This window comes from Oryctolagus cuniculus, chromosome 1, assembly GCF_964237555.1.
Source record: "Oryctolagus cuniculus chromosome 1, mOryCun1.1, whole genome shotgun sequence".
In the NCBI taxonomy this organism is placed as follows: Eukaryota; Metazoa; Chordata; class Mammalia; order Lagomorpha; family Leporidae; genus Oryctolagus; species Oryctolagus cuniculus.
Window position 1 is genome coordinate 115,439,326 of NC_091432.1, and position 24,075 is coordinate 115,463,400.

General features: G+C 45.2%; 2 protein-coding genes, 1 long non-coding RNA gene and 1 other non-coding gene across 4 annotated transcripts in view; 1 reads left to right on the forward strand and 3 right to left on the reverse strand.

The window, feature by feature from the left end:
* Positions 1-5,295: 5,295 nt before the first annotated feature.
* Positions 5,296-9,922, reverse strand: HSPA8 (heat shock protein family A (Hsp70) member 8). Its single transcript, XM_002708332.5, has 9 exons — positions 9,543-9,922; positions 8,563-8,772; positions 8,175-8,380; positions 7,788-7,940; positions 7,152-7,707; positions 6,741-6,943; positions 6,331-6,529; positions 6,000-6,232; positions 5,296-5,719 (listed from the first exon to the last, which is right to left on the reverse strand). Exons 2-9 carry the CDS (start codon positions 8,765-8,767, stop codon positions 5,534-5,536), a joined length of 1,941 nt encoding a protein of 646 aa, XP_002708378.1. The 5' UTR covers positions 8,768-8,772; positions 9,543-9,922; the 3' UTR covers positions 5,296-5,533.
* On the reverse strand, positions 6,608-6,693 carry LOC127484947 (small nucleolar RNA SNORD14). Its single transcript, XR_007912149.1, has one exon. It is a non-coding gene; the product is annotated as a small nucleolar RNA SNORD14 (small nucleolar RNA).
* LOC127491600 (uncharacterized) lies at positions 9,793-23,753 on the forward strand. The gene is made up of 2 exons (XR_011378236.1): positions 9,793-10,173; positions 23,529-23,753. It is a non-coding gene; the product is annotated as an uncharacterized lncRNA (long non-coding RNA).
* The window catches only part of CLMP (CXADR like membrane protein), a 113,494-nt gene continuing 107,181 nt past the window's right edge, over positions 17,763-24,075 (reverse strand). Inside the window, exons 6-7 of the mRNA XM_008260331.4 lie at positions 22,058-22,199; positions 17,763-21,519 (exon numbers count right to left, since the gene is read on the reverse strand). Coding sequence (XP_008258553.1) covers positions 21,219-21,519; positions 22,058-22,199 — 443 coding nt within the window. The 3' untranslated portion in view covers positions 17,763-21,218. The remainder of the gene's footprint in view (positions 21,520-22,057; positions 22,200-24,075) is intronic.

The window sequence follows — 24,075 nt, forward strand, 5'->3', positions numbered from 1 at the left end:
CTGCAGGCTGCGGCTTTCCCCGCTACGCCACAGCGCCAGCCCCTCCAGTGATTTCTTAGCCACCAAAGCAACACATCAGCCTAAATCCTTCTGCTTCTGTATTATTCTGTGGGAGCAAGAATTTCAGTAGCTCTTTACCTCTTCCAATTCAGCTGAACTTGAGTGCAAACTGTTTTTCTTGAATTCCCCTGAAGATTTTAGAAGATTACCTGAAAAGTCTTGCAAATTATTATACACTACCTATGATAGTAAAATGAGTGCTACAAAATGTTAATAAAAAGGAGATTTGAGCTCTAAGAGTCTGTGTGGCAGTTAATGTTAATGTTCAACTTGACTGGGTCCTAGGATGCCCAGAACTTGGCCTAACATTTCTGGATCTGTCTATGAGGATGTTTTCAGGTAACATTAGCATTTGGATCAGTGGACCCCACAAGGCAGATGGCCCTCCCCGATGTGAGTAGCCATCATGCAATCCCCACTGAGAGCCAGAGGAGAACAAGAGTCAAGAGGGAATAATTTCATGGGGGTGACGTTGTAGCATAGTAGGCTAAGCCTCTATCTGAGGTGCTAGCATCCCTTGTGGGTGCCGGTTTGTGTCCTAGCTGCTCCTCTATCGAAACAGCTCTCCGTTTATGGCTTGGGAAAGCAGTAGCAGATGGCCCAAGTCCTTGGGCCCCCATATCTACGTGGGAGACCTAGAAGAAGCTCCTTGCTTTGGATTAGCCCAGCTTTGGCCATTGCAGCCATTTGGGGAGCAAACCAACAGATGGAAGACCTCTCTCTCTCTGTAACTCTACCTCTCAAATAAATTTAAAAAATAGAAAAAATAAATAAATAAAATAAGGGGGGGGGGGGAATTCCAGCCCTTTTTCTGTTGTACTTCTTGAGCTGGAATGTCTTTCCTTCCTTGCCCTCAGGCTGGGCGTTACACCATTGGCTTCTCCAATTCTCAGGCCTTTGAACTGAATTACATCACCAGCTTTCCTGGCTCTCCAACTTGTAGACTGCAGAGTATGAAACTTCTCAGGCCCATTGTCGTATGAGACCATTCATAATGAATCTCTGTTTACTCATTTATCTGTAAGTCCTATTGGTCTGGTTCTTTGGAGAATACTGATTAATGCCGGTTGCCTGACGGTATATACCTTGTAAAACTTTGTAGGATTTACCTAATAAGGTTTTCACCTGGACTCACAGCCTAGGATGGGGTTCATGCAAGATTGCTCCTGCGTTCATCTCTAGGCCACATTTCTGTTCCAGCACAAACCTGCTTGACTTCACTCGATTATACACCGGATGTCCACTGGACAAAAAGAGCAGAGATGTTATTATTCCTCTGTTTATAGATAAGAAAACAGTATTTGAGAAGTGACAGCTGTGGTAGAAAACTCCTGCAAGGGAAAAACTTGCTGAGGGTTGCACAACTGGGGCAATAGGGTACCCAAACCCCAGAACCCCAGAACTCACCCCCGAAAGGGCAATGCCTAGAGGAAAAGGACACATGAAAATTAAGACACAATCCCTGGCCCCTGGGGTCTCACTGTTTAGGTGGAGAGAGTCAGGCACTCGCATCTCCAAAATGTTTGCAAGTGCAAAGTGTACCAGAACACTGAGAAGGGGAATCACCAACTTTGGCTAGGAGAGTTCTAGAGAGAGCATATTTCAGCTGGCTTTGAAAAGTGAGTAGATCAACCAAATGGAGGAGGAGGAAGTCATTCCAGGCCCACAAATCCCACCCTGAGGACTTCGTATTCTCCTCTGCCCTTCCACTGACATTTTCCCTAGGCCATCGCTAATATTCACCTCTTACTATTCCCATTTTGGTAATTTCCTTCAAATAGCAAGCTTCTGTGTTTACACACAAGCATTGGTTCTATTCATCCTGGTGTTGGCTGGCAGCTTTGTCATGGATAGGTTGCTACCCATGCCCCACAAATTTACCTGGGTAATCTACAACGTGTGAGCCTTAATCAGATGAGGCCTCCCAACTCTTTATGTGTTAGGCCTTTGGAACGTGCTGTTCCCACAGACTAGCCCACTCTTTCCTCCCCACACCTCTCCTCTCTTTTAAAAGATTTATTATTTATTTGAAAGGCAGAGTAACAGAGGGAGATCTCAGCTTAGCATTTCTTCTCCAGGAAGCCCTCCTTGAGCCCTAAAGCCTGGGTCAAGTGATGGATCCCAGAACTCCCTGTACTTCTCAGCACTTGCCACTGTTCATGCCCACCCACTGTTCATGCCTTTCCCACTAAGTCTAGGTTCCTTAAGGGCACAAGGCAGTAGTGAATGTTCCTCTGTAAACACAGCACCCTAAGTAAGGAAGGTGAATGACTTAAGTGAGCAAATGCAGGATTCCTGAGCTCAGACAGGACTCCTATCCACACAAACAAGGTCTCACGTCACCTCACCACACGCCAAACTATAGCCTGGTAAAGCAGATCTGACGGAGTGATTAGCTGGTCCCTAGTGTGAACAGTCACCACTGCAATCTGCTCAACCGTGGCCTTCCCTCCAGTCTCCCCAAATCAGCCAACTCCTCTTCCCAGTTCCTCTCTGGGAGTAGATCGACCTGCTTCCCACTAAAACCTTAGACGCGTTAATAGGAGAAAAAAATAAGGGTTGAGAGTACAATTGGTGGCAACGAGACGAACACAGATTAACGACACAGACCTCGCCCTGGCCTTCCCGGCCTGGGTTGAGGAAGGTTCATAGTTGATACCCATTAAAGGGCTTAATGAAATAATTATAATTCACACCCCCAGAGCATCAAAGAATCAATACTGGGGAATTCTGGGTCACTCTAGGGGTGGCATCCCACTGGCTTCACAGTTCAGAGCAGCGGGCAGAGCGGGTGGAGTAAATGCAGTTGACACAGAAGTTGCATTAAGAGGGCAATAATAGATTAAAAGCAGCCAGGATCCTGGCAACTGGCTGTCAATATCCTTTCTTCCCCACCTCGTCCCAATTCTGTCCCCTCCGTGCACTGTTAGTCCAGATCGATGGGCTGTCAATTGACATCACCAGTCACAGCATTAATGCGGGCTCACAAAAGCAGCATGGCCCTGTATTATCACTTCTCTTGCTCCCACAATTACCATGTGATGCTGGCCTCAGAGCTTGTGACATGCTAACATTATAATTTGTTGGGATCGGACTAAACATGTCCTGGCTAAGGATTTCATCAGACTTGATGACCAGCTGCTGCCCATAAGGACATCACTGGAAATAAAAGTATGCATTGTTTGGGAACCCAGAGGTTGGAAGGAGGACATAAGCAGAGAACTTGTTCTACAGCTGGTGGCCTGCTGTGACAACAGCTTCAGGCAGGCTTCTTTTTGTGGGGCCCCACCGGGAGAACAGGTATTAGACTTATTTGATAACAAAGAATGTTAAGGAGTTGTAGGTGCTTTTTACCACTATAAAAACCAAACACAAAAATATCAAGCTATGTTTGTCCCAGCCCTTAGAATCTCAAATCAAAGTAACCTTTGTTCCAAAATAGAATCTTGTCCAAGTTACAACAAAAACATCAGGCTGGGTACTCAACCAAAGTGACTAATAATGTCTTTGTTAAAAGGGAAAACTCAGCATTTATGAAATGCAGTAAGTTTGATTCCTTAAATAAAAGGTTCCCAGGGCCCAGCAGGGCAACTTAAGGCAGAGACAATGCAATGACACTCCAGCAGATGGCCATGTCTGGAAATGATATGAACACCTGGGGCTGGGGCCAGGGCCTTCTCCCAGCAGTCATGTACATTTGGCTTCCCTACCAGTTTATCTAAACCAATATTGTGCTAGCAACCTCAGGGACATTATCAATATCTAATAATCACTATTAACAATTTCACCCATCTACTCATAATGGTACCTTTGGCTTCCGAAGGGTTTCATTTGATAACTGCTAATCAACTCTAGCATGCTTTTCTTTTCCATTAACCTTGGAGGCTCTTTGTCAGCTACAGGGCAACTGGCTGTAGAGCTAACTCTCAACAAGCAAGACTTAACAGCCTTGCTTGGCAAGAAATGCTTTCCCATACCATCAATGTGGGCGTTTGGGACTGTTTGCTGTGCTCCAGCAAGGCTTACAAGGAAAAAAATTCTAACAACCCTTCCAGCCATCTCCCTCAGGTACCCTGGTATTGGTGCAGCTACTGCCACCTAGTGCCCAAAGATGGCCTTAACAGCATATGCTACGTAGTATACATAGCTTGTAACCTCATTTTACTTTGCCACTTCCCCTACAGAATCCTAGCATCTGGAATACAGCATTTGCAAATTCAAAAGGTTTAGCTATGCAATTCTCACATGCAACCATGTTACTGCAGAAACCACCATTTTAAATTGATAGGAACTTTCCAACCCAGCAGTGATCTGCCTGTGCTTAAAAGTGAATGCCATGATCGAAATGTGCTAACAGTTTCTCTGCTCACCTCTATATCCACTATATAGTTCCCACTTCAGCATCCTGCCATCTACTAACTCACCCAGGGTTAGTCCACTGCAAGCCTAACTCAAAGGCTTTTTCAGACTTACGTATTATCCTACAATGCACTCCACTTAACCTCTAGAGACCCATGGAAAACCAAGATTGAAGACTCTTGGTGTATGGGTAGGCATTAATGTGTCCTTCAGGATGCTTAAGTAGCCATTTCATGAATGGACCAGTTCACTGAACTGGACAAATACATCAAACATTTTGCCCTAACTTCATACCTACAGAATAGGAACTGGGCTGGCCACAGGAACAGTATAGTATATAGATTAACTGCAAAGCTTTGCTGCAGATGACTTCACACTTTATGGCTGCACGGTTGGGATTCCAAATGGCCACTCGGTGGCCGGTGAACTCTAATCAATTTTAAAGCACCTCTGATCTACTTTTCCTGGAGGTGCATAGGGCAAAATGTACATTATCACCCATTGTCAGTCTTTGCTAATGCACTGACAGAATTCAGCTATCATGCAAACTTATAGAAAACACTAGATTTACAGAAATACTCTCCCACCTTGAGGCTCCACTAAGATGACACTCAACCTTTTCAAAGGTCTTTAATGGTGAGCAACTGACTTGCTCTGCTACCAACTACCTGCCTTTTTAACCACCCTGCCTTGACTATTTACTACTCCAGCCACCACAGAGGGGAATGCCACACAAATTCAAGGCCTCAACACAGCTTACTGAGGAACTGCCTTAGTTGCCACCTTAGCAAAAACCACTTTTCACAGGCTCATAGGTGCTCAACAGGCACCTGCTTAAACCTGGCCTACTATTTAATAAGAGTCAAGACAACTGTATGGTGCCAATGTTAAATACAGGTTTATTTAAGACATTGCATTTTCCACTTAGATACAGTGCTTATAAAGTGCAATGTTATTTCTTTTCCCTGTGCACATGTTCCATATTCAAGTATTGAGAATGCCCAGTAATTTACTATAGCAGCTGAACTTTAAAACTGCCACAGAATTTGCTACAAATTTGGGTCCTTCCATCTTTTACTGTGTGGAACAATGCTGCATCTACAATGGGATTGGCTTAATCAACCTCTTCAATGGTGGGCCCTGAGGAAGCACCACCAGATGGAGGAGCTCCCCCACCAGGGAAGCCCCCAGGCATGCCCCCTGGCATGCCCCCTGCACTCTGGTACAGCTTGGTGATGATTGGGTTGCAGACTTTCTCCAGTTCTTTCTGCTGATGTTCAAATTCTTCCTTTTCTGCAGTCTGTGAAGACAAAACGAATGGTTATCAGAATAAGCTTTTAAGCATCTGCAGTAAGGTTTATTATAACACAGAACCCCACTGTCACACTAAAATAAAGCCCTAGCTATTTTGTGGCATTTAGGTCACTCAGACATCCAAGGAAGGTAACTGCCAACACTGTTGAGTTCTGGTGGAAACCGCGAATGTTTTGGACCATTCATCATTGTGACCCTATCTTTTCATAAACCTAGCCCAAGCCTATTCAGATTCTACATGTCCCTCCATTCAGCACATTACAGACCTGGTTCTTATCCAGCCAGTTGATGATTTCGTTGCATTTGTCAAGAATCTTCTGTTTATCCTCGTCATTAATCTTGCCTTGAAGTTTTTCATCTTCAACAGTTGCCTTCATGTTGAATGCATAGGACTCAAGTGAATTCTTGGAAGACACCTTGTCCCTCTGCTTCTCATCTTCAGCCTTATACTTCTCAGCTTCCTGGACCATACGCTCAATGTCTTCCTTGCTCAAACGGCCTGCAAGTTGGGATAATCTTTTTAGTAATAGTTCAAATTGTCGTTAACATGCCATCTCCTAAACCCTCCCTAGCAATAAAGGCAATCCTTGTCCTTACCCTTGTCGTTAGTAATGGTGATCTTGTTCTCTTTTCCTGTACTCTTATCCACAGCAGATACATTAAGAATGCCATTGGCATCAATATCAAATGTGACTTCGATCTGAGGAACACCACGGGGTGCAGGAGGTATGCCTGTGAGCTCAAACTTGCCGAGCAGATTGTTATCCTTGGTCATGGCACGCTCACCTTCATAAACCTTTGTGAACAAACAAATTGCAAGATTTAAGGTTTCTGTCCTAGTTCTAATTATCTAAGATTATCTAGGGAAGACTTAACGCTCAGACATCCAAGGAAGGAACTTGCCAACATAAGAATTCTGGTGGAAACTACGAATGGTTTTGGAATCTATCATCACAGCGCAAACTTTCCCAACCTCCATAAACCAAGCCAACATTAAATAGACATACCTGAATGAGCACGCCAGGCTGGTTGTCGGAGTAGGTGGTGAAGGTCTGTGTCTGCTTGGTAGGGATGGTAGTATTGCGCTTGATGAGGACAGTCATGACTCCACCAGCAGTTTCAATCCCAAGTGATAGAGGAGTGACATCCAACAGCAACAGATCTTGAACATTCTCAGATTTGTCTCCAGACAGGATGGCTGCCTGGACAGCTGGTGAAAGGAAAATTCAGTTAAAAAACAGAAAAACTTCTACCATTTCCATAACCAATCTGACTCGCTCAGACATCCAAGGAAGGTTTGCCATCATTAGCCAAGCTTTTGGTGGAAACTACGAATGGTTAAGGATCACTCATCATAGCGGTCATCTTGATCCACTAAAAAGTTTAACCAGGTTAAATGGTTAAAAGTGATTTATTACCTGCACCATAGGCAACAGCCTCGTCAGGGTTGATGCTCTTATTCAGTTCTTTTCCATTGAAGAAGTCTTGAAGCAGCTTCTGAATCTTGGGAATTCTAGTAGAACCACCCACCAGGACAATATCATGGATCTGAGACTTATCTAACTTGGCATCTCGAAGGGCTTTCTCGACAGGGTCCAGGGTGCCACGGAAAAGGTCAGCATTCAACTCTTCAAATCGAGCACGGGTGATGGAGGTATAGAAGTCGATTCCCTCATACAGAGAATCTATCTCAATGCTGGCCTGGGTGCTGGAAGAGAGGGTACGTTTAGCTCGCTCACAAGCTGTGCGGAGACGCCTGACAGCTCTCTTGTTCTCACTGATGTCCTTCTTATGCTTGCGCTTGAACTCGGCAATAAAATGGTTGACCATTCGGTTGTCGAAGTCTTCTCCACCTAAGTGGGTGTCTCCAGCTGTGGATTTGACCTCAAAAATTCCATCTTCAATTGTGAGGATGGACACATCAAAAGTGCCACCTCCCAGGTCAAAAATCAGCACATTTCTCTCAGCCCCAACCTGCAATTAAAAAACCATGTAAACACCTCTGCTGGCTCTCATCACCCTAAGCTTTCATTTCCATCACAGATGTTACATACCTTTTTGTCTAAGCCATAAGCAATAGCAGCGGCAGTTGGCTCATTGATAATTCTCAGTACATTGAGACCAGCAATGGTTCCAGCATCTTTGGTTGCTTGACGCTGAGAGTCATTGAAGTAAGCTGGCACTGTGACCACAGCATTGGTAACAGTCTAGGAATGAAAGTTAAGAATCCTAAATTACTATGCTCAACTATAAAATGCTCTTTAACGCCCATGTTCAAATCTACTTGGGACATAAACCCCAAATCCCAGCAAGTTATTGGAAACCACTAACCATCAACAGTACAACTACCATATACTTGCTCAGTTTAGAAATCTCAAAAATACTTGTTGTATTTTCAGCCAATGATGCACTCAGCCTGCGGTTCTCAGCATTACCCTTACCTTCCCCAGGTATGCTTCTGCAATTTCCTTCATCTTCGTCAGAACCATTGATGACACCTCCTCTGGGTAGAAACTTTTCGTCTCTCCCTTGTACTCTACTTGCACCTTGGGTCTGCCGGCATCATTCACCACCATGAAGGGCCAATGTTTCATGTCGGATTGAACGACAGCATCATCAAATCTGCGTCCGATCAATCGCTTGGCATCTGTAAGATTCATAAGCACAATGCCCAATTTCAGTAGTTTTCACAACTAAGCCCATGATTAACGGCAACTTAACGGTAATAAGGATTGAATTCCTGTAAGGGTCTCCTTGTGCCAGCATCCCAAGTATCCTATTGCCTAGGTCCCCTCAAACCCACACGGCAAATCAATTATAATGGCTCACCAAAAACCGTGTTGGTGGGGTTCATCGCAACTTGATTCTTTGCAGCATCACCGATCAGTCGTTCGGTGTCAGTGAAGGCGACATAGCTTGGGGTGGTTCGGTTGCCCTGATCATTGGCAATTATCTCCACTTTCCCGTGCTGGAAGACACCCACGCACGAGTAGGTGGTGCCAAGATCAATGCCGACTGCGGGTCCCTTAGACATGATTGCTGTAAAGAGGAAAAAAAATAAATATACCTGCTCTACACAGCGTACTCAGCTATAAATATTCACCCCTGTCCTTCAAGCCCGAAACCCGGTTACAGCGATGGCCGAGGGCCTGGCTCAGCACGCTAGCACCGCTGGGGCGGAAGTCGGCACGCGGGAGGGCCTCGCAGCCCCGCTGCAGTTAGGGTTGCCGTGCCAACCGCAGCACAGCCCGCCCCGGGCCCCAGGAGCCGTCTGCCCCGAGGGTCCGCGGCGCACGTGCTCTCACCCCCAGCAGAACCCCAGGTCACCTCGGCCAGAACCCCGCGCTCCCGGGCCCCACTCGGCCTTTAAATAAAAAAAAAAAACCCAAAGCAGCCCCGTCTTGGGCGCACGCCAGGAGCGGCTTCCTCCTCTAAGACCCTGAATGGAACCGGATTAAGCAATGAGGCAGAAAGGGCCGGCTCCATTTGCCAAGCCCCGCAGGCCGAAAACGGATGTGGCGCCCCCCCCCACTCCTCCGGCCACGCGGTCGCGGAGGGGCCCCGGCGGGAACGGGACCCCGTGTTGCCCTCCCGGCCGCCGCACAGCCCGGCCGCCCCGGCGGCTGCCAGCCAGGCGCCGCGCCACCTCAGAGAAGGCGGTCTCAGCCGGCAGCCAGGCCGCCGCACGCTCCCTCGCTCAGGCGCCCCGAAAGCCCGGGCTCGCAGGCGCCTCCCTCAGCTTCCGCCCGATGCGCTCGGAGATCCCCCCACCCCGCTACCACCAAGCGCTCAAAGGACAAAGACCTTACCTTGCGCGAAGGCCCGGCTCGGTTCAGAAAAATAGTACGTCCGGCCGAAAAGGTGTCACCGACTCCAATGAGACCGGTTTCCGCCCGCCACCCTGACTCTTATACCCTGTCTCAGAACCTTCCAGAAGGGGCCCGCCCCTGCCGGCTGCCTATCATGGCAGCCTCAGCCAATGGTGCCCGGCAACCTCTGCAAGCCCCAATGGGAAGCCTGCTCCAATCCTTGGGCCCCGCCCCCTCCCGCCCTCACCCCACCCCATCCCGCGGTGACGCACCACCGCAGCGTTCTGGAACTTTCAGGCTCGCCCCCGCTCTCCGAGCGGCCCCGGGGAAAGCGAGGGTGGGGCCGACAAAGCCCGCGCGCGGGAGTCCTCAGTCACCCCGGGCGTTGGGGGGGAAGGGGAGAACCGCATCTACGCATGCGCTTCCTGTCGGCGCGGGCGGGAGGGGCCGGAAGGAGGAGAAGGAAGAGGGGCGGGCAAATTTAGAACGAGCCAATGACAGCAGCGCAAACCGCGCTGTTCGCCGGCTCGGAACCGGGAGAGGATGAGGGTAGGACCTGAAGGGAGGGGTCCAGGAGCCGAAGCCCGGGAAGAGAAGACGGAAGTGGAGCGAGGACAAAATGGCCGCGAAGGTTGTTTCTCCCCTCCCCCACCTAAGTATTCCTCCACCCTCACTGCAATATGCAAGAAGGTCCTCTAGGCCGGCTTAGGTTCCGCGGATCCACGTTTCGGAGAAGCGATTCTTTTAGGCTAGGCCTGACCGCGGGATGTTGCGGCCGACGATCCGGCCTTGGGCGGGTTGGGGGGAGGCCGGCGCCTCGTGGAAGAACTTGATCGGGGCACCCTGGATTGCAGTTGGAGGGAGTTGGTAGTACACTGCCGGTGTCGCCTCCGCTTTTGCGCTGGCTGGGACAGGTTTCTCTAGCAGGTGCTCAAAAACCTCACGCCGCTGCAGCAGCGGTTGGCCGGCAGCCCCCGGAGCGGGGGTTCGAGGGGCCCTGCTTCTCAGAAACCGCAGAACCAGGACCCTGGGTTGGGGCTAATAGGCAGCCACACGTGTTTCTCTGAGCGTAGACCCCGGTGCCTCTCCCTTTCTCTTTCCGAGAACTGACTCGGCTTTCTGATTCATCCCCACCCCCACGTGTCCCAGCCCTACAGCTCTGCTATTGTGGAAGAAACACTAAAAAGAAGTCTCCCCTCCCCCCAGCCCCTGGAAACCGGCAGGCGTTAGGAAATCCTAGGTTCTGGCAGTCCTGAGACTTAGCTTTGGATTTTTTTTTTTTAATTTGAGCGTTTTTCAGAAACGAAGTAGTATCTTGTCTACCTTGATTTTTGTCAAAAGTGAAACGGCAACCAACGCAGCCGTCCTGAAAACGTGACTAAGCCCGTGCAGGAAACAGTGGTGCCTAGACTTGTACATGGTGGTGCATGGCGGCAGCCATTTAAGGCCTTGTCATTTTAAGAGCCCGTCTCAGTTCCTTGGGTGCTTGCCAGGTGACCTTTCAAACAAGCCGGGCAGCTTTTATTCCTATTTAGTAGAGACGTGGGTGCGGCTGGGTGGGGAGATAGTTTTAAGGCTCCCCTCGCAGAATTTTCAGCAGCAGGCCTGAAATGAGGTTGGCAGACAGCGTGAATTAGGCTGTGAGAAGAGCTGAGGACGCCTTGTCCTTGTCAGAGCCAGTGACTCCCGGACACAGGCCGGCTTCAATGTGATTAAAGAGTATTTTCTTATCTGCCTTTTGGGGGAGTGTGAGCCCGGCATCCGATGGAGGTACTTGTTTAGCGTCTCCCCACCTCCCTAGAAGTTAATTTTAGACAGCGATTTGACCATGTGCAAAGTGCTCGCTGGTTTTTCATTTATCATCAAACCAATGTGTTACTAACCCCTGAATTAGGAGAAAAATGAAGTTCAGAGGTGTTACTTGTGGGAAGGTTAACAACTGGCTGAGCTAGAGCAGGATCTTTGGTCTTCTTTATTGGTTACACGGTTACACTACAGTGTAATGTCTTTTCTAGAAACACTGAAGTCCGAGTCCAGAAGGAGGAAGGTGTGTGCCGTGGGACGCTGCTTTCAGTTTCGTTTGGCATCTGCAGTCGTTCTTTTCACACTCAAGTGCTGGAAGTCTGAGTTTAAAAAGTACAGTTTCTGAACAACATCCTGCATTTTGTATATTTTGTTTGCCTTTGAACAATGTATAGCATTTTAATTTTTTTTAAGATGTATTTATATGAAAGTCAGAGAGTGCTTCCATCTGCTGATTCACTTACCAAATGGTTGCAAAGACCAACCTGAGCCAGGAACCAGGAGCTTCAGGTGCAGGGGCCCAAACACTCAGGCCATAGCAGAGAGCTGGATCACAGTGGAGCAGCCGGGACTTGAACCGGGGCCCATATGGGATGCCAGCACTGGAGGCATCGGCTTTACTGGCTACGCCACAGCATCGACCCAACTAAACTTTAATTTTAGATCTTGAGTGAATGTGCTGTTTGAAACTTTGTATATTGAAAGAGGTGGAGAACAGTTCTCATTCATATTTTGAGCCTTAAATACATAGGCTGTGAATCATTCGATGTAATAAGAACAAAGTCCAGGTCTTGTGAGAACACATTTGGGAGTGACCAGAGAAACAGGTTACTTGTTCTGTATTAATCACTGCTATTGGGTGGATGCCAATCCCAGTTTTTTTTTCCACTGGTTCAATAACTAAAATGCAGGCCAGTGTTGTGGCATAGCGGGTAAAGCCACCACCTGTGAGGCTGGCACCCCATAAACTCCCTGCTAACGGTCTGGGAAAAACAGCAGAAGACGGCCCAAGTACTTGGACCCTTACTACCTATGTGGGAGACCTGGAGGAAACTCCTGGCTCCTGGCTTCGGATCAGCTCAGCTCCAGCTGTTGCAGCCATTTGGGGAGTAAACCAGCAGGTGGAAGATATCTCTTTCTGCCTCTACCTCTCTGTAACTCTGCCTTAAGTCTTTAAAAAAAATTAAATGGAAGTTCAGGTGCCAGGGACTGCAGTAGAGTCTGGAACCTAAGGCTTCTGACTGGGGAGTAGGGTAGTGATTAACATTTTTGTGTGTCTATCACATGCCTTGCAAGCACTGTTTTTAAGTGCCTTGCATATATTTAATTCTCACTACAGATCTAAGAGGCAGCAACTGTTGTGATCCTCATTTTGCAGATGAGAAGATGTAATAAGCTGAATGGTTAAATGATGAAGCCAAGCCACAAAGTCAGATTGTGCAATCTGGAGTTCACACCCAGTCTGGCTACAGTGTCCTCATAAAACTTTGCTTTCTGCTGTCTGAAATACTGTGGTGGGGCCACTATGGCATTAGTAGGTTAAGCCTCTGCTGGCCTGCAGCACAAATATCCCATATGGGCACAGGGTTGAGTCTCAGCTACTCCATTTCCAATCCAGCTCTCTGCAAATGGCCTGGGAAAGCAGTGGAAGATGGCCCAAGTGCTTGGGCCTCGGAACCCATGTGGTAGACCAGGAAGAAGCTCCTGGTTCCTGGCCTTGGATACGCCCAGCTCTGGCTGTCTCCACCATTTGGGTAGAACTATCTCTCTGTCTCTCTCTCTCTGAAACTCTGCCTCTCAAATAAATAAATAATTTTTTTTTTTAAAGAAAAGATTAGGTGCTGGCATTGTGGCACAGTAGGTTAATCCCCCACCTGCAGTGCCAGCATCCCATATGGGTGCCGGTATTAGTGCTGGCTGCCCCTCTTCCAACCCAGCTCTCTGCTATGGCCTGGGAAAGCAGTTAGAAGATGGCTCAAGTGCTTGGGCCTCTGCACCCACATGGGAGACAGGGAAGAAGCACCTGGCTCCTGGCTTAGGATCAGCTCAGCTCCAGCCGTTGTGGCCATCTGAGGTGTGAACCAATGGAAGGAAGACCTTTCTTTTCTCTCTCTCTCTCTCCTTCTCACTGTCTGTAACTCTACCTCTCAAATAAGTAAAATCTTAAAAAAAAAAAAAAAAAGGCACCAAAAAAAAACCCACCATGGCAAAATGGTAAAGTCACATTAAACTGAAGATTGGATTGTCCAGTTAGAGGATTGAACTTGGGCTCCCTTTCCCTCTCAAATAAATGAAAAATGCAAATCAAGTGCTCAGCAGGTTATCCTGTGCAATAAAACAGCAATGACAAGGACTCCACTGGCAGTAGCTAGTCTAGGCATAGGGTGCTCTGAAGCATAATGTGATGAGAGGTGGGGGATGGGGGGGGAGGTGTTGGGCTGTTCTCCAGTAGTGACAGTTTGTACCTGGGTTATTTGATAGTCTTTAATTATATCAGACTGGAGTTTGCCTTTGCAATTCCTCTTTAGTATTAAGGATCCATTTTCATTTGTTTTTATTATGAGAAGCATGGTGGGATGGAAAGAACATGGACTTTATTTGGAGTCAGACCTGAATTAGAATTCAAACCATTTCTATGCCAAAGAGGTAGTTTCTTTTTTCCTTTTTGAAAGGAAAACTTTGGAAAGTGTTAGGAAGATGTTCCGTTCACTGGTTCACTCTCCAGATGGCTGCAACAGCTGGTGCAGGGCCAGGCAGAAGCTAGGAGCCAGGAGGTTCATTTGGGTCTCCCAAGTAGGGAATCTTTGGCTGCTCTTCCCAAGCCATTAGGAGGGAGCTTGATCTGAAGCGGAGCAGCTGGGACTCTGAGACTCCTCCCAGTGCCCATATTTGGTGCTGGTATTGTAAGCAGTGGATTTATTCACTATGCCACCATGCTTGCCCCCTAGTTCTTCTTTTTGTAAAACTACCCTCATATTTGTTGCAAGTGAAGTAAGTTGCAAAACAGTACTTTGCCTGTCCTGTCAGTCCCCCTTCCCTTATTCCCAAGGCTTCTTAAATCTAAGTATCAAAGGACTCAAAGTCTTCTATTGAATTCCCAGAGACCCTAAAGTTAAGAACTTTGTTTGGTCTTTTAACTTTCAAAGCTGTTCTGATAAGGAAGGTAAGATTAGGAGAAACAGACTGTGTGTTCAGTTTGCATTGTGGATGTGAAAGCAGATAAGAAATTGAATTCAAACTAAGTCCTTTTTGGGATAGCTACTGGATGGAGTCACCAACTTCTCCAGTGTTCTGGGAGAAGAGGAAGCAAGCCTTAAAATGGTGAGACCAGGGCAAGAAAGAACAAGCTAAGGGTTGTTTTTTTTTTTTTTTTTTGTATCGTTACTGGTTATTGACAAAATGTTGGAGTACTGTCAATTGAAGAAACTTCTAAATAGATTATTTAAATTGGCATAATTCATTAGGCAATATGTAAATGAATAATTAATCAACCTAAAGTAGACAGCCCTTTGTCTTCTTTTTTCTTCCCAAAAGTTAAAAGTTTAGGGTTTAATTGGATAATTTGTATAAAATTATGTGATGTACGTTACTAAATGACATTTTAGAAAATTATTCAACATCAAAGAATGGTGAATTTATACAGAAGTTCCTTCAAAACCTCAGGTATTAAAAACAACCTTTGTTGGACCCAACGACATTGTTTATAAAGATGCAGTTTATGCCCTGATTACCCAAAGACTTGAGTGTACTTATTGCATTTCATAAGGGAAATTTGAAACCAGAATGATTCACGCTGTTATTAATATTTTGACTTTCTAAATGCAGCCAGGTATAAGTTATTGCTATTGGATAACAGCATACAAGTAAGCCCAATATCTTTTTTTTTTTTAAAGATTTATTTATTTATTTATTTGAAAGAGGGAGAGACAGAAACCATCCGCTGGTTCACTCCACAAATGGGAGTAACAGCCAGAGCTGGAGCCAGGAGCTTCTTCCAGGTCTCCCACGTGGGTGCAGGGGCCCAAGGACTTGGGCCATCTTCCACTGGTTTCCCAGGCGCATTAGTGGGAGTCTGAATTAGAAATGGAGCAGCCAGGACTTGAACCAGCGACTATATGGGATGCCAGCACCAGCTTTACCCACTAGGCCACAACGCCAGCCCCTAACCCAAATACCTTTTTTCCCCAATGTTGCCCTCTAACCAGATCATGCTTTATAACATACTCATGCCTAGTGTTACTGATAATGAAGTCCTTGTCATTGTTATTTTATTGTGCAGGACAACATGTTAAGAACTTGTTATATATATTAATGTTAGCCGTCGCAAAACACACCGAACACCGGAGTAAGGGAAAGGGTTTATTGGGGAATACCCTACAGACCGGAGTGAAGGGGTGGCAAAGGAAAAAGAGAGAAAGAGAATGTAAGAGAGAAACAGAGAGGAGAGGAGCTAGCAAGGAGAGAAGATAGAGCAGAGAAGAGGAGAGAGGAGAGCAGAGCCAAGAGAGAAGAACCAAGAGCCAAGAGAGCACATGTTCAGGAACAGGCCCTTTTAAAACTTCGCCTGAGGGTGGGCAGGGAAGCAGGAGCAGCGAATCCCATTAGGATGGGGGTGGAGCCTGGCACAGGTAGCTGGGCCATGTGGCCACCTGGCTAAAACTGCACCAGTTTCCTAACAGAACTTGGCTTGTATTATCTGTTTAGTCCACAGGAAAAGAAAGGGAGCACTCCCAGCATTGGTTCATTCCCCAAATGTCTGCAAGGGAGGGGGACAGAGTTCAAAACTAGGAGCCAAGAACCCAATGCACATCTCCCATCCCTTGAGCTTTTTTTTGTTTTGTTTTGTTTTGTTTTGTTTTTTGACAGGCAGAGTGGACAGTGAGGGAGAGAGACAGAGAGAAGGGTCTTCCTTTTGCCGTTGGTTCACCCTCCAATGGCCGCCGCGGCCGGCGCACCGCGCTGATCCAATGGCAGGAGCCAGGAGCCAGGTGCTTCTCCTGGTCTCCCATGGGGTGCAGGGCCCAAGCACCTGGGCCATCCTCCACTGCACTCCCTGGCCACAGCAGAGGGCTGGCCTGGAAGAGGGGCAACCGGGACAGAATCCGGCGCCCCGACCGGGACTAGAACTGGGTGTGCCGGCGCCGCTAGGCGGAGGATTAGCCTAGTGAGCCGTGGCGCCGGCCCATCCCTTGAGCTTTTTAAGACATCTTGTTGAGCCCCTGTACTGTGGAGAGGATGTGCTGTATAAGTTGGAGTCTTTATATTTTTATTACTTGAATTATTAGTGCCACTTAGAAGTAGCAAACTGGATTTCCTTTATATCTTTATATAGAAATAATCCATATTTCTTTTATATCTTATTTTTCCATCCAGGAAAGGTAATAAAAACAAGACATAAAAAACTAAAGGGAGTGTAAAGTCAGTCCAAAATAATTGTAAACATAATAACTTCAAACTGTGAGGTCCCTGAAGTGTTTGAGCTCTTTAAAACATTTTTGATAAATTGATCTGCCTTTAGCATCTTTGGAGAATCAGGTGTGCCTATTACTTTGGAGTTTTAATGCAGCTGATCTTTTTGTCTCAGAAGGCTGACAGATTTCTTAACCTTTATGTTTTCAAAATATTCTGCTTAGCATTCAACAGAGATTGTATGTATCATATAACCTAAGCCTATCATTATTTTATCATAAAAACTTCACAGGCAATTTTAAAGTTGGAATGTTACCCTAAAATAATTTGGATTTAACTGTGTGAGTGAGCTAAGTGTGTCCCAGGTATGGTGAAAAGCATTAAGGCAAGGAAGAAAGCAAGGAGAAAGGAAAATTCATGGTTTGGGATAAAGGTTTGAGAATTTCAGGAATGAAAATAGTGACTGATCAGAATCTGCAGTTCTGATGGAATAGGCTAACACAGTGGCTGGGTTTAAATCCTGGCTGTGCTACTGACTCAACCTCTCTTGACCCTTAGTTTTCTCATTTGTAAAAAGAGAACACAGATATCTCCTTATGGGGTTAATGTGAGTATGAGATTGAGACAAGCTATTAGTGTACTTAGTATGAGTGGCACATGGTAATGGCTCAGTAACTTATGATTACTGTTATTACTGCTCTTCTATTATGATAAACCTCTGAAGTGTTTTTCAGGTACATTTGAATCTTTTAGTGTGGACTTCTCTTTCTGGATTTCTTTGAATTTTAGTGTGTGCTTCTCTGTTGGTACTTGTTTGCAAAAAACTTGCTGTATCATCACTTACCATCGCCTGTATTACTTAGCATTTTACCTTCTGAGAAAAAAGTATATGGCATGTTTGTGACTGAAATCAATACATATTAGATCGTATTCAGTCTGAGTCCTTCTGTTCTGTAGGCAGCAAGCTGATAAATTTCCAGGGTGGATTATATGAACTTCAGTCTCGCCTACAGTATCATCTTATTTATTTTTTCTTAAATTGCTGATAGAGATGCATCTATAATAAATAGTTGGTTTTTGTGATGCTTAAACACAGTCCCAATTACAAAGCAGTTTAGAAGTTGAAATATAAACAGTTGAACACCAGAAATGAAGCAAAATTGTATATGTCGTTTTGGAACAGTTTTGAAATTGTGTTTATACAATATAGGAACAATGTCTTTAACCTCTTTATTTTACAGATTTTTTTTTTTGGTGAATGTATTTTATTGAAATGGTTAGTGTCTAAACATCTATGCCATTCCATCTACTTCTTTTTCCTACATTGCGTTTGTTTCATATTAAATTTTACTTGCAGAGTAAATGGAATGTGGTGGAACCAGTATGGCTCTAACTTTATTGTAAGCCTAGAGCCTGTATTCTCTAAACCCAGATGTCTGACTTGAGAAGTGCAGTATCATTGCTAAGACTTCAGCACCTTACCTCTAAGAATCTTCAGTTCCTTAGAATTTTCCAGGCTCTTAGTGTAATCTGTTTTAGGTATTTGTTGTAGGTTTCCACTGTCAATAGATTTCCAAAATAATTTGGATATTCAACTGGTATTTTAGTCTTCTGATAATTAATATGTTCAAACTAAATCTGTTTCATGCACGATTTATTCCTGCTTTCAAAGGCTTAGGCAGGCCACTTTAGGTTCAAAGGTTCTAACACAAGAGCAAATTACTAGTGATGATAGAGCTGCAGCCTCCATAGTGTACTTGTTTGGCTCAGGTACTCTAGAAATGAGAATTCTCAGAATCATAAAGCAGGAGAGATATGTTGCCTGGATACCACACTACCAGAAGAATAAAAATATAGCTAGAATAAGGGGTTTTATCTCTTACAATGAGTTAGTGTTAGAAGCATTCCAAATACACCAGTACTCTTGAACTGGTAGCAGAAGTTCTTTATGTTAGTTCCTCAGTGTCTCATTTCCCACCATTTTTAGAGAAGATAAAACTCAGGTTAAAATGTTCACCCAAAGATAAATTCCTCAGGACTTTAGAAGGAGGTGGACTTGTACATTGTAAGGACTCTGTTGTGAGAGTTAAATGTAGGAATGAAAAACCAAAGAAATGGGGCAGAATCCCAGGTCAGCCTTTTTCCTTTAAGCATCTGATTTCTCTTTGGGAAACAATGCTTTCATCACCATATCCAGTATTACTTTTCTTTCCTTTAGCCCTTTGGATAAGAAGAAATACTCTGTTCTACCAGTGGTGATCAGTTGACACTTGTGCTGGGTTCCTTGATGGGCAATTTCAGGTTCAGCGTTTGTGCTTTGTGTCTTAGTAGTCAAATCCATTAAAAAGGGATGACGAGGCTGGCTCTGTGGCATAGCAGATAAAGCCACTGCCTGCAGTGCCTGCATCCCATATGGATGCTGGTTCAAGTCCCAGCTGCTCCACTTCCAATCCTGCTCCCTGCTAATACTCTGGGAAAGCAGCAGAGGATGGCCTAAGTCCTTGGGCTCCTGCACCCATGTGGGAGACCTGGAAGAAACTCCTGGCTTCAGACCAGCTTAGCTCCGGACGTTGCAGCCATTTGGGGAGTGAACCAGAAGATAAAAGCTTGCTCTCTCCTCTATAACACTGCCTTTCAATTAAATAAAATGGATCTTTAAAAAAAAAAAAAAAAAAAAGGAAGACACTGTATTGGAGACAGCTGGTTTCTCAGACACCTTTCTGCTCCTGTGCATCCACTTCCAATAACTATCCTGGTGAATCCTTTCTGCCAATTCTAGACTTTATTATTTTTAATATTTTATTTATTTGAAAGGCAGAGCGACAGAGAAAGAGAGCTTGATCTTCCATCTGCTGGTTCACTCCCCAGATAGCTGCAACAGCCAGGGCAGGGCCAGGCTGAAGCCAGGAGCCCAGTGTTCTATCTGGGTCTCCTGTGTGGGTAACAGGGGCCCAAGTACTTCAGCCATCTGCTGCTGCCTTCCTAGGCACATTAGCAGGTTGCTGGATTGGAATAGAAGCAGCAAGACTCTTTAACAGGTGCTCAAAGGGGATGCAAGCATTGCAGGTGGAAGCTTAATGCACTGTGCCTCAGTGCCCATCCCTCTTTCTGCCAATTCTTTGCTAAATGCCAACAGCTAAGATGTTAATAGGCATTCGCCCTACCTTCTGACATTAGTTACTTTCATCATCGCTTCCCTAATTGTTAGTTCCCTTTCTTTTCAGCTCAGAGATGCATTTCCTTAGAGGCTAAGGCTGGGACAACACTGAATTTCCCTGCTTCAATCTCCCAGGAGGAAATGATATTAGCATATACTTGGAGTGTCATTAGGAAATGTTAGCAGCTTCTGATCTTTTTGATATTTTAAGACTTAGGATCATTAAAAAGTCCCAGGTTCACATCCTTCTGAAGTGAAAAAAATGGAGGAAGCTACATGTATGGTGCAATTCTGAACTTCCTTATCTCTCCCTAACATATTCAGAGGAAACTAATCAAATCTTTTTCTCTAGTTAGTCTTGAAATTCTGGTTTCACATGTTCTCAGAAGTAAGAAATTATAGTGGTATATCAGGTGGTCTTTCAGCCTTCCTAGATCTCTTTTTATCTAGAAGACTTCTTTCTAAGGACATGATTAAATGATGTAGTGAAATTTTTCTTTCTCTTGAGATATCCAGCAGAGAAGCCCTCAGGGCATCTGATTTGAGAAAAAATCCACAATTGTTCCAACGTATATTTCTGGTGTTTGTCAGCATTTCCCTGTGATGGAAAGCTTTTCATTGTCACTTGTCACATCCTGGACTCCCTTTTTGATGTAATTTAGGTTTCAGTGTAACTAGGGAGATGAGCAGTAGATAGAGTAGAAGAAAGTCAATCTCCATCTCCCACTCTTTAAACTCCTTGAAACCTTAGGACAAAATGCAGGCAAGTTGATAGAAGAGATGTGTTTCCTTTGTGGAGTTCTTAGAGGTGGTTAGCCCAGTACATGGTGAAGATAGGTGTGATATAAGGCTGTGGGTTCTGCTTGAGTATCTGAGTAATTAACAGTAATCCAGTAGATTTTATAAATGCATAGAAAACTTACAAACAATATCCCAATTCTTTTGGACAGTGGTGAATCAAAGCATTGATAGAAAATATCCCTGGTGAGAAGTTTTGGTGTGTTTACCTCACCTATACATCATGGGTCCTGGTCAAAAATATACAAATTTGGACACCTGTTTTCCCCCACTGTGGTCTAAAGGCATAATGAGTGCCTTTGGGGAGATGATCAACTTGCATCCTTTTGGTTCTCTGGTGTCACTTAAGGGAAGTACTCATCTCAGTCTGTTCCACACAATGCTCACTGCTACTTAAACGACCTCTTATCTGGTTCAAAGGGGTTATGTGGCTGGTGACTGAGCTCCAGTGACTAGTAGAGTCCTAAGACCTGAATCTAGGAAAGCCTGGGAGTCACGTCGACTTTAATTTAGACAGTTTGGAAGGCTCTGCTCTGGCTGGGGATCATGCTCGTTGCAGTTTCTGCTTTGGTCAGAGTAGCATGGTGGACTTTCTTTGGTTCAGAACTTTTTGTGTCTGGCCCCACTAGACCATATGCCTGGGTGACCAGTCCTGGCTGGGGTGCTGCATCAGTCGACAGTGTCCGCTGGCTGCGTGAGGCACTATTTGCTGTGGAGCGAGTAGAGGAAGAACCAGAGCGTGAGCTCCGAGAGCCTGAGGAAGAGGAGCTGGGTTTCACAAGGCGGGCTTTGGGGGCTTCAGCATCTTCTCTGAAGAGAAAACACAGCAAAGACAAACTTTATTACTGACAGGACTGTCATGGCTTCTACTATGGTTGCTTCATCTGAGATTTCCTAATCAATCCCTCAACCTGTAAACCTCAAATAATACCATTGGAAGGCAGCCATGTAGGTCAATAGGCACTTCATCATTTCTTAAAGTTTAATGCTTGGCTTAGGCAAATGTGTGTTCTGTTAACCCAGAGGTCTACTCTGTTACACGGGGAAGATTCATATCATCTCACATTGAGAAAGTCTTAAGGCCTGTCGTTTGTATTCCCCTTATGAATGGAAGTAAACCAGCAGTAATGGGAAGCTGAACTTTTAAGACTGTTGTAGATTGTTTTGTACAGTGAAGTCTAGGGGGAAACCAGATCATCTGTCCCTAGACTAGATCATCCTGCCTTACAGAGTGATCGTTTGACAGATTCATAGTTAGGAGGAAACTGGGGACACTATGTTGACAGGTTATTATGGAGCTGACCTCAGAAAAGAAGCCCAGTAGAAGTGGGGATTTGGGGTTGCTTACCGAATTTCATTAGGTCTTTCTTCTTCCTCATATCTCTTTTTATCTTTCCTTCGGATTAGCAGCCACACCAAGAGGAAAATGAGCAGAGCTCCAGCTACTATGCCTGTCACTGCTCCTGCGACCATACCGATGCTTTGTACATCTATTTTCTCAGAAGCAAAAGCACAAAAAAAAAAAAAAAAAAAACACACACAGAACATAAGCCAGGAAATTCAGGAGCTCAAACAACAACAACATAAGCACTGAACAGGATTCATATTTCTAGGGCTCTGTGTTCCGAGTAGGACCATGGTATATTCATGTGACTGTCTTGATATTTTTGCAGTTGCATTAACTGAATCACAGATTTTATCAGCAGTTGGTCCAGATTTTACTGAATAAGCCTGAATTGATTCAGATGATAAAACTGAGGCTGGGAGACTATATCTAGTTATCTATCTATAATATGTATAGTGTATATGTATATACACACATATATATACACACACACATGCAGCCCATATATTCAGATTGTCAATCTTGATAGGATAATGTTTGGACAGCTCTCTGGCTCTGTAAGCTTCTTTCTCTAACTTTCCCCTTCTCCCACCAATAAAATAAAAGGAATATAATAAGCAATGTTAGATGCTGTGTGGGATTTAGCAGTAGGTCCTAGAAATTCAGAAGTCAATGTGATTTGCACATCAGTTAAACTGATGAGTAACTAGATCATGGTGAGATAGCCCTTATGTTGTTTCAGGCACCAAATATTTATTGTCTACCATGCACCAGGCACATTCTAAGACACAGGCAAGGTTTCTGCTTTCGTTGCATTTACATTCCAGAATTGGGGGGAAACATAATAAACAAATAAATAAAGATAATTTCAGATAATGGATAAATTCTGTGAAGGCAGAAATTGGATGGGTGATATTTTAGAGGAGGAATAGAGGGCTGCTGTTTAAATTTAGGTGATCTGAATTTTGAAGCGGTGACATTTGAAGCATAAATGATGTTAGACTGTTATGATCAAGGAACAGAGCATTCCGGGCAGAAGGAGTAGTGGGTGTGATGAATATGAGAGTCTGTAGCACAGTGAGCAAGGAGAGTGCTGGGAGAAGAGGTCCTGCTCATGGAAACAGGAAGGGACCAGCTCACACCATGCCTCATAGGAGCAATGGAACAGTAACATGATCCACATTACATTTGAGAAAGCACATCATGGCGACTCTAAGGGAAAGTGGATTGTGGAGAGATAAGGAGAGAAGCAGGGATACTGGATAGAATACTTTTTGTAGCACAGGCTAGAGATGACAGTGGATTAGGCTAAGTAGAAGTGATGTGTGTCAAAACAGGTAGATGGATATTGCCTATATTTTAAAAATATTTTTGGGGCCGGTGCTGTGGCACAGCAAGTTAAAGCCCTGGCCTGAAGCGCTAGCATCACATATGGGTGCCAGTTCTAGTCCCAGTTGTTCATCTTCCGATCCAGCTCCCTGCTATGGCCTGGGAAAGCAGTAGAAGATGGCCCACATCCTTGGGCCCCTGCACCCATGTGGGAGACCCGGAAGAAGTCCTGGATCCTGGCTTCGGATTGGTGCAGCTCCAGTTGTTGCTGCCATCTGGGGAATGAACTAGCAGATGGAAGACCTTTATCTCTACCTCTCTAACTCTGTCTTTCAAATAAATAAGATAATAATAAAATATTTTCAACAGACTTTGGTATTTATTCTTGTCCTACTATCTTCATAAAAACTAAAGGACCTCAGAACCAGCACTGTGGCGTAGTGGGTAAAGCCACCACCTGCAGTGCCAACATCGTACATGGGCGCTGGTTCAAGACCCAGCAGCTGCTCCACTTCCAAACCAGCTTCCTGCTATGGCCTGGGAAAGCAGTGGAAGATGACCCAAGTTCTTGGGCCTGTGCACCCACGTGGGAGACCCAGAAGAGGCTCCTGGCTTTGGATCAGCCCAGCTCCAGCTGTTGCGGCCATTTGGGGAGTGAACCAGCGGATGGAAGACCTCTCTCTCACTGCTTC